This window comes from Ctenopharyngodon idella, chromosome 7 (genome assembly GCF_019924925.1).
Source record: "Ctenopharyngodon idella isolate HZGC_01 chromosome 7, HZGC01, whole genome shotgun sequence".
Taxonomy (NCBI): domain Eukaryota; kingdom Metazoa; phylum Chordata; class Actinopteri; order Cypriniformes; family Xenocyprididae; genus Ctenopharyngodon; species Ctenopharyngodon idella.
The window spans coordinates 44,460,740-44,476,635 of record NC_067226.1 but is presented as its reverse complement, the minus strand read 5'-3'; the positions used below and the strand labels follow the sequence as shown (position 1 = coordinate 44,476,635).

Genomic DNA, 15,896 nt, shown 5'->3' with positions numbered 1-15,896 from the left:
ACATAGGCATGTTCAACATGTTTCAGCAAGAAGTCACCTAACGTGTCTTTTCAGCTTAAGATTTCTGGAGATTACAGTATTTGTAGAGTTTATTTTGAGTCATCTCTCTTTGTCCCACACTAGTTGTATAGGTTGAGTTTGGACCGACCCAGGCTGCGTTTCCCAAAAGCATTGCAAGCCCAATTAGATGGTAAAGTCCATTGGTGCCAATGGAACACACTACACAACTTTTCAATCTGAACAGATTTTGAAACACTAGGCATTATACATTTGCTAACCTCATAAATGGTTATAGAGAAAAAAAAGCAGCATACAATAAAGTCCCAGATACACTTCCCTCGAAATCAAAGAATGAATTGGTGTGATGTCATTTCAAACAAAACCAGGCTCCGCCTTCTTTCAAATCTTTTCCGGTTCATTTCTTCTGTTTAGTCCATCAAGGTCAGACGTCCACGAGTAAAAACATGAACACACTGCAGAGCCGCTTTATAGTAGAAATTGAAGTTGTAATTGTAATTGAAAGACACACTGACAATGTTTTTTCATGTTTATATTGTAAAACTGCTGAATTGCAGAGTTTTTGCAAACATCCACATAACTATGATCAGATGCTTTCTTAACTGCTGATTTCACACCGCTGTCATTTTGTTGTCCGTTTATTGTGTTATGTAAATATGTGCTCCATGTTTTCCTTTCAATATTCATCTAAATGTCTCTCTCGGCTGTGTGGGCGGCTTTGAGATGTTTGATAACAGTATATCGCTGCTGATCACTTACCTCTAAAGGTGATGATACACGGGGCAACTTTTTGAGCAATGTCACCAAGCGATGATGCTTGGGCACTTTCCCATTAAGAATGGGCAACAAATTTCGATCTACAGTATCCAAATAGAAATTTGTTGCCCATACTCAATGGGAAACTGCCCAAGCATCATCGCTCTGTGACACTGCCCGGCAACATTCCTCATAAAGTTGCATCATCACCTTTAGCGAAGAACAAAAAAAAAAAAAAAAAAAAAACTTCCCTGTGAGTATATTGAGGCCTTAAACAACTGAGGATCACACACTACTACCAGACTTTGAAGTTGTTCTGAACACAACACACACACAGAAACATGTGCCTTGTTACTAGGAGATGCATGACAAATGAAAACAATGTGTTCTAAAATGTTTTATGTCCTTCGACTGGACAGATTCATAGTCTGCGCCCATCATACACTGTCTGTGACACAATTTTACAGCGTCGACTCCTCCAGACTGCAAATGTAGGGTCAAAATTTGTGTAGTGTATTCCAGCCTTTAGGTTTACAATGCTTTTGGGTAATGCAGCTTAGTTGAGCTCAAACACATTTAATATAGTTTCACTGGCTCATGAGCACTATGTTCTTATAACAGTTCTTAATGTCAGTTCTGATGTTGCTTTTAACTCTTATGACCCACATCTGTAAGTGTGAACAGACTGTCTTCCTGAAAGGCCACATATATGTGCACAGTAATGTTAATCTGTAATAATTTTCTAATCATTTCCAGAAATACAGTACATTTGATAATACATGTTATTCTTAGACTAATAAACAGTCTGTTTTTATAGATTTTAGGTTAAAATGTCTTTGCCTATATAAAGATTTGGGGTACTTTGTGTATTTAAGTGCATATACATGTGCATATATATATATATTTTTTTTTTTCCCCCAGTACAAATATTTGTGAATGTGTAGAAGACTCAATTACGATGGGGTCATAAAAAATGCATGTATAAAAATTCAAAATTGCAAAAAATAAATAAATAATAATGAAATGAAATAAAATAAAACTGTTTTAGATGCATTAATAACACTGTAGCAGTCAGGACTCTGCTACCCAGTAACTCATACTTTACTAGTAAGGTTAATGTCAGGCGCCGCCTGCTAAAACTTGCAAAATAACCTGAGGCGAATTAAATTAACAATGCTCCATTATGTGAAAGAATTTGCCTCATTTGTTGTAAATTGTCCTGGCCTACGACTAACCACAAAACTCAAAAGAAACAACTCTTTAAATGTTAATTTTCATTTTTGGGTGAAATATTCCTTTGATTATTTACTCACCCCAAGGCCATTGAAGATGGATATGACTTTTTCTCAGCCGAAGAAAAAATGAAATTTTGAAGGAAAACATTCTTATGATTTTTCTCCATGTAATGCAAATGAATGGTGCTCAACGTAGACAATTTTTAACAGTCAAAAATCCATATTTAGGCAGCTTCAAAGGGCTCCGACACATTGTGCCTAACAACGCCCTTCAGCCGTGAATTATTCACGATACAGCACTAGCCTCGAGTACCTTATTTTTTTTTTAAAGGGGGTACCACACAATACAAATATTAAAGCCAAAAAAATATGCATCAATGCAACTTTCATGAAGTAAAATCACTAAAAGCTTTCCTTCCGCTGGAAAAAAATAGTCCCTGGCCGTGAACAGCAACAGAAGTTATATTATTACGCTATTACATGGTGGCAAAGACTGTCTTTATGAATGTGTCAGTCAGTAGCGAAGACTTTTATATTGATACTGTTTTGAACACAGAGCAAGACACAACTGACAAATGCTTTGTTTAATGCTGTCAGTGTCAGGGCACGGGAAAACCCATTAACTGTTAAAAAGACAAGATATCACAGTCAACATTTAAACAGATTTTTTTTTTTTTTAATGAACATAGTACTGACCCGTTTTATAAAAGCAATAAGGTACTCGAGGCTAGTGCTGTATCGTGAATAATTCACTGCTGAAGGGCGTTGTTAGACAACGCGTCGGAGCCCTTTGAAGCTGCCTAAATATGGATTTTTGACCATTAAAAATTGTCTACGTTGAGCTCTATTCATTTGTATTACAAGGAGAAAAATCATGGAATGTTTTCCTTCAAGATTTAATTTCTCTTCGGCTGAGAAAAGAAAGTCATCCATCTACAATGGCCTTGGGGCTTCGCGTCGTGTCGTGCCTAACAACGCCCTTCAGCCGTGACTTATTCACGATACAGCACAGCCTCGAGTACCTTATTGCTTACATTATTTATATACAAATAGTATGTGTGTGTGTATGCATACTTAGCTCTGCAAAGCCCATTAACGAAACGGTAGAGTTCACGAGTTAAAGACGACCCTTATTTGTCGGCTTTGAAGCTGCATTGTAAAATTCTTGAACGTTTTCCTTCAAAACCTTCATTTCTTTTTGGTTGAGGAAAGAAAGTCCTATCAATCTCAAATGGCCTTGGGGTAAGTTAATCAGGAATGTTTCATTTCTGGGTGAACTATTAACTTTAAAGTTAATTTTAAACAATAATGTAAAACTTCACTTAAATGTTTAAAAAGCATCATAGCCACTATACAAAGATAAGAATCTCTTTCACGTTTATTTGGTATTTTTTACATTGATTAGTATTGGCGGTTACAGTAGATTCATGTAAAACCATGTTCACAGTGGGGCACGTTGGAGGCAGAGCGTGTGGAAATGGGAATATTTCTCATGACCGCTCACACACGCACCTGGACAAGACCACAAGAAGCCCAGAGGTTTTGCCCTCTCTCATACTTTTTATCATTTAACAACAGAAACATTCTTGCGCTCCAAATAAAAACAAAAAGAAGCATTAAAAAAGTTAAACGATCCCACTGACTAGATTTTAGAATCTCAAGACTCCAAAGGGCAGCTAAGAGCATCTGCCCAGTGATACTTTGTATATTATAAATCCATATATCTTTGTGAAAACGTAAATATGCAATGAAGAATCCTTCACTTCTGAACTACTGGAAAAAAAATTGTTCACTATAGCAATCTAACATATTATACAAAATATATCAACACACTAACACGCTTCTCATGAAAGATTCGCAAAACCTGAACATAAAGAACGTCGGCGTAGATTTGATCAAATACTTGAAATGATTCTGATACATATCTGAAATGTGAAATGCTAAAATAATAAGAGGACTGCGATGATGAAGGGTCACTGATCTTCCAAAACACCCCCGCCGGTGGCGATTCACACGTGAACAAAATGGTGGCAGATTTTTGTCCAGACATTAAATGTGTCCATTCATCCGTGTGCTGCATTAATAGCAGTGCTGTGAATGTCTCTGGCATTTTACAATAAAGGCACTGATCTTTCATTAAGCCCGAGAACAAAGGGGGACTAACTATTCTTAAAGTCCTCTAGCATGTCAGCAAAAATCCAAAATAAAACACTGTGCACTCCTCACTAATCTTCTCGCGTAACATGGCATTCGATCCATCATCTGGTTTTGTGGCAATTTCCGTGGTTCGATGTGATGCGACCTTACGGCTGCCACAAATAAGGTGGGGGTCTCGCCCGGGGCAGAGCGGGTTCTCAGGATGCGATTTCTTGGACGTAGTTAGCAGGGTAGAGGCCCATCTCTCCGCTGGTCAGCTGTCCTTTACACCAGCCCTGCTCGTCCTCCTCACCCAGCTTCATTAACTCTTCACCTGTACGACACAAAGACAAATTCATAATACCACACTTCAAGGTCCGTTCACACCAAGAATGAGAACTATATTAGCATCCACACCAGTAAAAAATATCGTTCTTTTTTTTCTAAGCGCGCTGCCACTTTAAATGCTCGAGCTCTTTAATGTAGGATAGATTCCGATTGGCTGTCAAATGTTTTTAGCACTCATCAGCTCATCTTTATCGTCCTTGGTGTGAACGGGTCTTTACTCTTCCATGTGACATATGAGGTATAAAGTAAAGTCAGCCGCAATACAACCACAAAATAAATCCAGCAGCCCCTGTCTTGAGGCAGAGGGTCGTGTATCACCCTCAAGAGGTTTATTTTGTGAATATAACCAGCTGACTTTACATTTTCCCACTATATGTCTGCTCTATATTGGCTAATATTACTGATTTTTTCATTAATCCCTATCAGTTGATATTTAAATCTATGCTCATTTTCAGTATTTTTACATTTAGATTACATTTGCCATCATCTGATGCTCATTTAAAATCACTAATACTTTTAATATACTAAATTGAATACATTTAATATTCAAATTTCAAATCTTTTTTAAAATTTGCTGAATATTAAATCTCTTCGAATTTCTTTGAACGGTAGTATACAGTACTATTGTGCACTACCGTTTTAAAGAAATGAACTCTCATCTTAAATTGAACGAAATTAACAGTGGAGTCATTTATAGTTTTACAACAGATTTTTACATATTATGCATTCAACCAAATGGCTCCAAACTGGGATGTGGATGACCGTGTGAAGTGAAGCCTTGCAAAGTCAACACAGTGTTTCGCAAGAGCTGCAATGATATCACTCTTGGTTTGCACACCCTTGTGCCTGTGCGGACGAGTCGAGTATAAACAGGGTTTCAGGCTCGGTTTGTCTCTATGAACCTGCACTATTAAAAGTAAATGTGCCTGAAATATTTTAGTGTGTACTCTGGGAACTTCAATATTCAACTGCTTAAAAAACCTTTTCCTTTATGAAGGTTTGCTGGAGGGGCCATTTTATAGTCTTTAGAGTTCTTGCAGGAACTTAACAGTTAATCTGATTTTTTCCTTCATTATGAAAGTTTCACACATAAGGAATTAATAGTACTTTTAAAAAATGTGCTTTTAAAAAAATGTAGATGCATTAGACAAAGACAGCATTTATGCAATGGCATCTTTAACCCTTAAATGCATACCTCGGGTCTTTATCAAACCGGGACATCATTCACTACCCTCCTCCTCATTCATTTTTCAAAGTTAGACATCAACCTTCTTAGTATTCCTCATTCAATTCATTATAAAGAATATAACAAGAAAAAAAAAAAATCATAAAAGAACGCCTATTTTCTTATTCATTTTTTGTAAAAATTGTATAGGGTCGCTAACGACCCGAGGTGTGTATCAGTGTACGTATATTTTTTTCTACACAACAATAATTGAATCTTTGATGACAGAACAAGCGCAATTCACCTTGATTTCACAAGGTGGCAATGTCTGATACACAATGATGAAGTGACGTTTCATTCAGACAGAAACAAAAGAATAGGCAAAACGTGAAATGACTCAGCGATTTACTGCAGAGCAAGAACTGAATGCAATCAACTATAAGTGTCACTGTCACTTGATGGAGGATCTAGTGAAGCTGTCAGTGATCAAAATATTGATTTTGAAGATGTTGAAAATGATAGTTTTGAGAACATGTTTGAGATCGCGAATATGAGCCCATTCGCGATCTCAAACATATTCTCAAAACTATCATTTGCTGAATGTACTTGGAAATGAGCTCTGACGAGGACAGTGATGATGGCATAAAACATCTGCTCAAAATGAACCATTCCAAGCTCAAAAAAGGTAGCAAAATATGCTTTATTTTATTCTTCTGTAATAGTACTATAGTAATATTAGATGAGTTTTATATTATCGCGACAGGTGGAGATCCATCCGAGTTAGATATAGATCCGGGTCACTAAAGACCCGAATATGTAAGAATGGTTGGTGAAACATTCATGCATTTAAGGGTTAACTGAAAGCATTTGCTACATCCACACCACTAGGTGTCAGTAAAGTCTAAGATTACTGTCATATTGGTCAGTGCAACAAACAAAAATACTGAGTACACCTTTAAAGGTGAAGCATGTAGTTTTTGCAACACCAGTTTTGCAGCACCTAGCGGAATTACAAAAATAAAGCGTATTTTCAAAGGCCCCTTTCACGCATCGTGTTTCCCCCAACTCAAACATCACAAACACAGCTCTTACAAGTGCTTGTGAAGGCATTTCTCAACAGGTAAAACTAGGCTACTTTCAATAAAAGGTCCAACATATTAGGAATACTTTTAGCTGTGCTGCTATGTGTCACGAATAGTAAACAACCGAGTAGGCTAAACACTCTGTCTAGAGCAAACACGAGCGTCTCGCTTATAATAAACCCATCCAACGTATCTGCACTGGCCTCATTTTTGACATGATGTGCCACAACTGTTTCAAGGCAGTCTACACTGGACACGTCAAATTAAACATTATAAACTGGTACATTTGTCTTTCTGAACAGGTGTATGATGATGCTGTATTGAAGTGTCCATTGTAGTGCGTTGCATCCCAAAGCCTCGTTCTCTTTGAAACATTCATGATCTGTTGAATCTTTGAAGGTCTAAATGCAGTGAATTTTGGCTGCAGAAGCTACTAGAAGCTGAATGTTTTTTTTCCCCCATGTAATGTGTCAGTCATGCTACGGTAGTCACGGCCCAAACTCTTCACCTGCTACAGTAGCCACTCCCCACACTCTCCACCTGCTACAGTAGCCACGCCCCAAACTCTCCACCTGCTACAGTAGCCACGCCCCAAACTCTCCACCTGCTACAGTAGCCACGCCCCAACTCTCCACCTGCTACAGTAGCCACACCCCAAACTCTCCACCTGCTACAGTAGCCACGCCCCAACTCTCCGCCTGCTACAGTAGCCACACCCCAAACTCTACACCTGCTACAGTAGCCACTCCCCACACTCTCCACCTGCTACAGTAGCCACGCCCCAAACTCTCCACCTGCTACAGTAGCCACGCCCCAAACTCTCCACCTGCTACAGTAGCCACGCCCCAACTCTCCACCTGCTACAGTAGCCACACCCCAAACTCTCCACCTGCTACAGTAGCCACGCCCCAACTCTCCGCCTGCTACAGTAGCCACACCCCAAACTCTACACCTGCTACAGTAGCCACGCCCCAACTCTCCACCTGCTACAGTAGCCACGCCCCAAACTCTGCCTGCTACGGTAGGCACACCCCAAACTCTACACCTGCTACAGTAGCCACGCCCCAACTCTCCGCCTGCTACAGTAGCCACACCCCAAACTCTACACCTGCTACAGTAGCCACGCCCCAACTCTCCGCCTGCTACAGTAGCCACACCCCAAACTCTACACCTGCTACAGTAGCCACGCCCCAAACTCTACACCTGATAAAGTAGCCACGCCCCAAACTATCCGCCTGCTACGGTAGCCACGCCCCAAACTCTCCACCTGCTACAGTAGCCACGCCCCAACTCTCCGCCTACTACAGTAGCCACACCCCAAACTCTACACCTGCTACAGTAGCCACGCCCCAACTCTCCACCTGCTACAGTAGCCACGCCCCACACTCTCCACCTGTTACAGCAGCCACGCCCCAACTCTCCGCCTGCTACAGTAGCCACACCCCAAACTTGACACCTGCTACAGTAGCCACGCCCCAACTCTCCACCTGCTACAGTAGCCACGCCCCAAACTCTGCCTGCTACGGTAGGCACACCCCAAACTCTACACCTGATAAAGTAGCCACGCCCCAAACTCTCCGCCTGCTACGGTAGCCACGCCCCACACTCTCCGCCTGCTACAGTAGCCATGCCCACCCCACACTCTCTGCCTGCTACAGTAGCCACGCCCACCCCACACTCTCCGCCTGCTACAGTAGCCACGCCCACCCCACACTCTCCGCCTGCTACAGTAGCCACGCCCACCCCACACTCTCCGCCTGCTACAGTAGCCACGCCTGCCCCAAACTCTCCGCCTGCTACAGTTGCCATGCCCCAAATTCTGGGAAAGAGCTGGAAAGAGATTGATGGATCTGAGAGGACCACTCTCAATGTTTAGACGATGTGTGGGAGACTCAATGTTTACACTTTTGGGGGAGAAAAACCCATGAATGGCATACTAATAGTAGTCAATGAACAATAAACTGGGTTAAAAGAATGTATTTTACCATAAAAATCACCTTTAAATCTGCTTTACTAGAGTACAAAAACACACAAAAACTTCAGTAGATGACCACCAGGTGTCACTCTTGGCATGTCTGTTGTTGCATATAGTGTTGGAGCTGTTGTCTGGCATAATGAATTTTGTCAGTTTCTTGGGTAACAGGGCTAATAAATGATGCCATTTAGTGACTTTTGGGAAGCCTGTGAATTATTCACGACATGCAGGGATCAGCTGATCACTGAAGGAAACTATTGATTTATTAAGAAGTCCATAGATCAGCATCTGATGTGAACTTTGAAGCGAAAAACTGGGAAATGTTAAAAAACAACATTTTTGTGAATTAGGTCCCTTTTCCCAATGGAAACAAACATTTCCCTTGTATTGTTACCATCTATTAGAGTGTGTTCACACTTGTAGTTTGGTTCTCTTGGTCTCTTGGACCAAAAAAGAAAATAATACATTTAGCCCTGGTTCACTTAGAGACCAATTTTCCAGAGGTCTTGGTCCACTTGTTTGGTGTGCACCAGAGTTTATTTTAATCCAACCAAACCTGCCAAATGTGAACAAACAGTGTGACGGTAACACTTTACAATAAGGTTCCATTTAACATCACTTAATTACATTAGTTAACATTAACAATGAAAAATACTTCTAAAGCATTTATTAATCTTAGTTAAATTCATCATTTACTAATACATTATTAAAATCAAAAGTTGTGAGCTGACATGAACTTAAAATGAATTTGTATTAGTTGAATTTAACAAAGACTAATAAACACTGTAACAAATGTATTGCTTATTACTGGTTAATATTAGTTAATGCATTAACCAATGCTAACTTACAGGACCTTATTGTAAAGTGTTACCAGTGTAACAACTCATATCAGCTTAATATAAATGTTTAAAATCAGTCTTTGCCTATTTGTATTGCTGCTTCCGTTCATGAAAATTCAAACACTGTAATATCAGGAATGAGTATGTTCGTTTTGTGTCAGTTCACTAGTTTCAAAGCAGTTTCATGGGTATTGTCTAAATGTGAAGATGCCGTCACAAATAAACCCATGTAACGTGTCATTTATGGTTTAATCACACACATGCGCACATGCTTAGACTGACGAACCCCATTTAATTTGGTCCTTTCTGCAATGCCTTCTGAAATAACTGCACTACCATGCACAGAAAGACATTGAAAAAGCAAAGAAAAGGGGTTCTATGAATCCACAAGCCATGGCCAGCCGTTCCATGTGTATGTATGTTCAAGTGTGTGGCATTAATAAGCATTAGTAGGGATTAATACCTGCTTTAAAGCTCAGCTCATCAGCCTCCTGCCCTGTGTAATCATACAGCGCTCTAACGCGAACCCCGACTACCTTCTCCTCCTCGTCCACCCCGTTGGCTGCGATGTATTTTTTGGGGCTCTCGTCATCAGACCAGTCCGAGGAGTAGTCTTTACCCGCCCTGTGTGGACAGCAGAGGAATTAGAAATCTGCACAAATTCATGGAGGAATCATTTTAATAGAAGCTGGAAGATTTTATTCCAAAAATCAATTTGGCAATCAAGTCATCTGTGATAGTTAGTTCAACTAAAAACATTTGAAATGTTAATAAAAATCTATTGAAGGAATTAAACTTATGTGTGGCATGCCGTGGATTATCACAGAAACTAATTTCAGTGTGTCCCTCGGTTTGTAAAAAATGAACAAAAACAAAACATCACATTTACAGTAATGGATGTATAGTAATGCATGTACGGTTTTTGCACTAGGATATATGGGTGTGCGTGACGAATTTGGTCATTTCTACATTAAGCACGTACTCTTTGCCCATAGCCAGACTTTTAAGCCCAAAGTATACTTCACTTTTTATGTGTACGCTAGAGACCGCATATAGTGCGTGTGACACGAATTTCATCAACAGCACAGCACACACACAGTATGCATGCAACCGTTTTTTAAGCGCACATTCTCTGTATGCGCAGGTCACATGCCCAGTGAATTTTTTTTGCACTAATTTGTTTGTCCACAAGGTGGTAACAGTGCCTAAGGACCATTGATTCATAAGGTAGTCAAAGAAAAAAGAACTAGAAGAGACAGAAATCGCCCCCTATACCCTCATTCAGTATTCCCTACATCAGTCCACTAATATAGTTCACTTGAAGGAGTGAATGAAAACGAGTGAGTGAATTCAGACACTGGTGCGAGAAGGCAGCAGCCTTCCGCGCACCAGTTTGTGCTCGCTGTGTAATAATCATTTGAAACTTAACCTGGCAGCTCCAGTAGTAATGAAAAGATTTCTTGAACTCTGTCATGTATGAGCCTTGATTAAACAATTTAATAATCAGTTAAAAAGGAATTAATCTCTGTATGATATTACGCTGTATCCACATTGAACCAGCAGTTTGGAAAATGGATGGATGGATGATTCAGCTGCGGGCGCCATCTTCTGATCAGATGCAGGAATTAATTCTGCATGACCTTCACATTGCATTATGGGTATTCTCTAGCCGTTGAGTGTACATCAGTTGTACACTCATTATTGTGGTGCATTATGGGATTGAATGAGTGCACTCGATAATGTCAGCTATGGTTTCAGACACCAATACAAATAGCTGTCCCCTCAAATAGTGCCCTATTTAAGGGTATAGACTTTTTCGGAGTAGCATCATGACAGGTATGAAAGCGAGGCTGAGGGATAGACTTACCATCTTTTCAGTGGCATTTGCTGTAAAAAGCTGTATAAAGCTCCAGCTCATGTTGTCTAGAGTTTTTTGTGTACTGAAATTTCTCTGAAAGATATTTTTGCAGTGTTTTGTCAGCTGAACAATCCATAAACACATTAAATAACAGTACAATAACAGTACAAACAGTACAATCCACTGAAGAGATGTATGTTTATCCCTCATAGCCTCGCTTTCATTCCCATCAAAGATGGCACTGCTGTGAATAAGGTCTACAGGGGGGGCGATTTCAAACAAAGCCATCAATAGCCATGTTTGCATCCACCTATTTTTATGTGAATTTTGTGATATCACATAAAAAATAAAAACGCTGGATAGAAAGATGTGCATAAATGTAAAAATTATGCATTAAAAAAAAAAAAAAATGTATGCGATCAATTGAGTCGGATTGTTTTTGTATTCGATAAGAAGACATGCATAAACTACGGTGGGAACATTTACCAAATTATTTCCTCGATGCGCAGCAAAAAAAGGCATGCGCGATGGGACAGCATAACTGGACTAACCAGTGGACCATCTGAAATGTTTTGGTCATTCTGTCGTCAAAGAGGTTGGGTATTATTACCTCCAGGAGCGGTCTTACACGACTGCGTTCCAAAAAACAAGCATCCGCCTCCCAAAGCAAGATAACATGACCGCGTTCCATTTCGTCTCCGTGCTCTGAGGCGCAAATCATTTATTATATATGAAAAAGACCCACAGTGGCTTCTCCTACTGCAGCAATTTGCATTCTTCTTAGAGATATTTGGCACCAGTTTATTAGGAAAGATACAATTTTGTTCTCTTTGACTCACTGAATGGAAACTGTGCTTTATTCACAAATGTTTTATGTGATATTCCAATTTTGCGTTAAATTCGCAAATTTAGATGGAAACAGCTAATGGTTGGCTGCGTGGATAAGAGATTGTGCGAGGAGGCTAGAAAGTACAACTCCAGCCTAAAGCCCAGGATACACTGCACGATTTTAGCAATCCTATAAGATCATTACGAATCACACTGTGCGACATGGATCTATTAAACTTGGGTACGACAAGCATGTAGACTGTACGATGATGACACCCATTGACTTGTGAGCTATGATGCAAGTTTCTATAGAAGAATAAAACGTCATCAGCATGCGCTAGTGGTTACCAAAAAGACCATGTTGAATCACACTTTTTATGTGTGCTGAAAAAAAAGGAAGCGGTGAAAGGAGAAGGGAAAAGAGCTTGAGGTAAGCAGTTTTAAGTTTTAGCGCCATGTCGCGATGATTTCACGTCGCATTTTTATTGGCTGGTCAGTAGACGTAGGTCGTAGCAGCAAACACGCTGTGCGCTGATCATGCTGAATTTCTGACACTGTCAGAAAATGATCGTAGGCTATCTTTGGTCGCAAGACCGGGAAAACGGCCATCTTTGTACCACTTTCGCTGTACGACATAGGACCACCGATTAAGAGCCACGATCACAGAAATCGCCACGATTGTTTCCTGATGGCAATCTTTCGTCTGGGACAGCCAAAAATCGTGCAGTGTATCCCGGGCTTAAAAGATTATAAAGATGTATATGGGTTATAACTTGTGGAGAGAAACTGCCCATGCACTGGTAGTGCAAGTTGTGGTAATGCACCTGCGCCGACCGCCTATGTATGTCAAATGGACTTTGAAAAGCTATGCATTATGCATGAAAAAAAAAGAAGTATACTCTGGCCTTTACTCCATACACACCGCTCACACATGAGATTTTTCTGTGTGTAAACTGTCTGGAATCCACATGTAACAATGTTTAAGTTTCATGACGATACTTTTAAAACGGTGTGTAAAGTTTATCTGGGTGAAATGTCTTGCCCCAGAGATGCTGATGATAAAGCTTAACCTGTATTGAACTCGGAATATTCATTCAGTATTTACTCAAAGTCAGTTTAAAGCAGTATTAGCAATGAGGATACATTGATTTTCACAAAGGAATCTGCAAAGAGCAAATAAAAAACACAACCTTGATTTAGGCATACTACATTGAACAATATTTAGCTGGGAACCAACATTCCCAAATGATTGGCTCTCACAATGACCTGGGATCAAAGGAGTTAATTTGATTTTTCTTAATGGCAACAAAATGTTATTATAATATATATTGTCTTAAAGATCTTGTTAGCTCTGTTCCACACCCTAGTGAGTTGCCTGGCTATCTACTGCCTACATAGGCTGCTGCCTTCTAAGACAACATTCTAACCTACAGTAAATGGAACCTCAAAAATGAATGATTTCGAACATCCTACATAGGCGTTCACATCACACAGCGAATGAGACAAACTCCATTGTGAGTATTAACAGCTAAACTATGTGATGCTCATCCACATATTGTGTATCTAATCAAATGTATCTCTATAGTCATCACTTCTCTCGACTTAAATCAATCTCTGCACTGAACTCTTCACTGTGCATTTTGGTATTGTCTTCTCTGTGAAGGATATATCCAGTGCTGCCTTAACATTTTGTCAAAATGAGTTGTATTTGATGAATGCTTTGGAATAACAGAAGACTCTAAAATTGATCAAAGCCATGCATAGTTCATCCAAAAATGAAAATGATCCCAATATTTACTCACCCTCAAGTCATCCTAGGTGTATATGACTATCTTCTTTGAGACGAACACAATCGGAGATATATTTAAAAATATCCTGGCTCACCAAATATTTATAATGGTAATGAATGGGGGGCGTGTTAAATGCATCCATCTATCATAAAAAATAACCCATATGGCTCCAGGGGGTTAATAAAGTCATATACACTTAGAATGGCTTGAGGGTGAGTAAATCATGGGGTGATTTTCATTTTTGGGTGAACTATCCCTTTAAGTCCAAATTTGAAGTTGATATCACAAAAATCAAGCCTGCTAAAAGGTTTTGAACAGGGTTGTCAAATTTTAAATTTTAAAAATGTGACAATACCAGCATTTCCCCCTAGCATTTTGAGTGCTGTTAAGCAGATTCTTAAACACCTCTGATTGGCCATTGTGTTCACACGCTCAACAGATATGTCTGTGATTGGCTACAATGATCAACGCTTCAAAAACATGCTGTAAATAGATATTGCTGACGCTCTTCACTGAGCGCTAGCCTATCACAGACATATCTGTTGAGCGCATGAACACAATGGCCAATAAGAGGCGTTTAAGAGTCTGCTTAACAGCGCACAAAATGCTAGGGGGAAATGCTGGTATCATCATATTTTTTAAAATTTCAGTACACTAAGTGTCCTGCTACCGGGACACTGACAGTTAACAGGCTATAAGGTTTGCATTAACAGGCATAATGTTGCTGCCTACTTTTGTAACAACCTTTGTGTCAGGAGTGCACCCATGGTGCCTAAGAATACCGTCTAGGTAGGCTGCTTACTAGGTTCTAGAACAGAGCTGCTGTCTATACTCTGAGAGAGGAGGTCAATAAAAAAAAGTTGCACTGACGGTGCATAGCCACTTAGGTTCTCGTAATAGCCATCCACCTCATGCCACCTGTGGGTTTAAGAGTCAACAGAGACCAGACTAATAAGCAGGAAGCTGCAGAAGGCCACATTTAATACTGCAATTTAACAGGCATTCCCTGTGTGCCCTGCGAGAGGCTCAAATACACCACATAAACATGAGCCATCTATAGTATCTGTACCAGACCTTATCAGTTCTTTCCAGGCACTTCATTTAGCTAATACCTTTGACCTTCCCTGATCCCGTGTTAACATGCAACACACACACACACGTATTCCTATCATTATGAGGACATTTCATGGGTATAATGATTTTTATATCATACATTGTAGCCAATAACCCACTTCTAAACATTTTCAAAACACTTAATTTCGTATGATTTATAAGCTGTTTTTCGTCATGGGGACCATAAAATGTCCTTACTGTCCTAAAAATTACTGGTATTACTATCCTTGTGGGGACATTTGGTCCTTACAGTCCTTACAACATAGGGATTACCAGGTACACACAAACACACACACACACACACACACACACACACACACACAGTCTGAATGTGCTGACTCAGTGCTAATTGGTGTAGTTGGTACTAAAAGCAGTGAGCGAAGCCCTCAGGGAAGAACTTTTTCCAGGTTAATTAAAAAAACAAAACAATAATAACCCTCCACTTTTAAATACAACACTGTAATTAAAAGTTGGATTGTTATTGTAACAGAATATGAAACTCAATCCGTGTATCTACTTTTAGGTGGTTGACAAATTGCATGCTGTTCTTAAACCATTTGGAGTATATGCATGGTTTTGGTCTCTTTTGAAAGGAATGTGTACAGTGGAACGCTAACAGGTTAACAAAACAAATAGCTATCCAATCAGTAAAAACACACAAAGTGACCAGGTGTAAACAGGCCCTTTGAGAGATTTAAAAAAAATAACAACATGAAATAGAAAATAAATATTTGTGATTCTTTGTATATGAGC

The 15,896-nt window shown here is 39.7% G+C and overlaps 1 protein-coding gene and 1 long non-coding RNA gene across 6 annotated transcripts in view; both read right to left on the bottom strand.

Annotated features, from left to right (window-relative positions):
- Nucleotides 1–3,369: 3,369 nt before the first annotated feature.
- Nucleotides 3,370–15,896, bottom strand: part of pacsin3 (protein kinase C and casein kinase substrate in neurons 3) — a 53,484-nt gene continuing 40,957 nt past the window's right edge. For 4 of the 5 annotated variants that reach the window (XM_051901693.1, XM_051901690.1, XM_051901692.1 and 1 more), the window contains 2 exons: nt 10,018–10,178; nt 3,370–4,479 (listed from right to left, as the gene is read on the bottom strand). In XM_051901693.1, coding sequence (XP_051757653.1) covers nt 4,364–4,479; nt 10,018–10,178 — 277 coding nt within the window. In that variant the 3' untranslated portion in view covers nt 3,370–4,363. The remainder of the gene's footprint in view (nt 4,480–10,017; nt 10,179–15,896) is intronic. The other variant, XM_051901694.1, reaches the window with a different exon arrangement.
- Nucleotides 7,425–8,239, bottom strand: LOC127516811 (uncharacterized). The gene is made up of 4 exons (XR_007931093.1): nt 8,102–8,239; nt 7,912–8,070; nt 7,630–7,723; nt 7,425–7,470 (listed from the first exon to the last, which is right to left on the bottom strand). It is a non-coding gene; the product is annotated as an uncharacterized LOC127516811 (long non-coding RNA).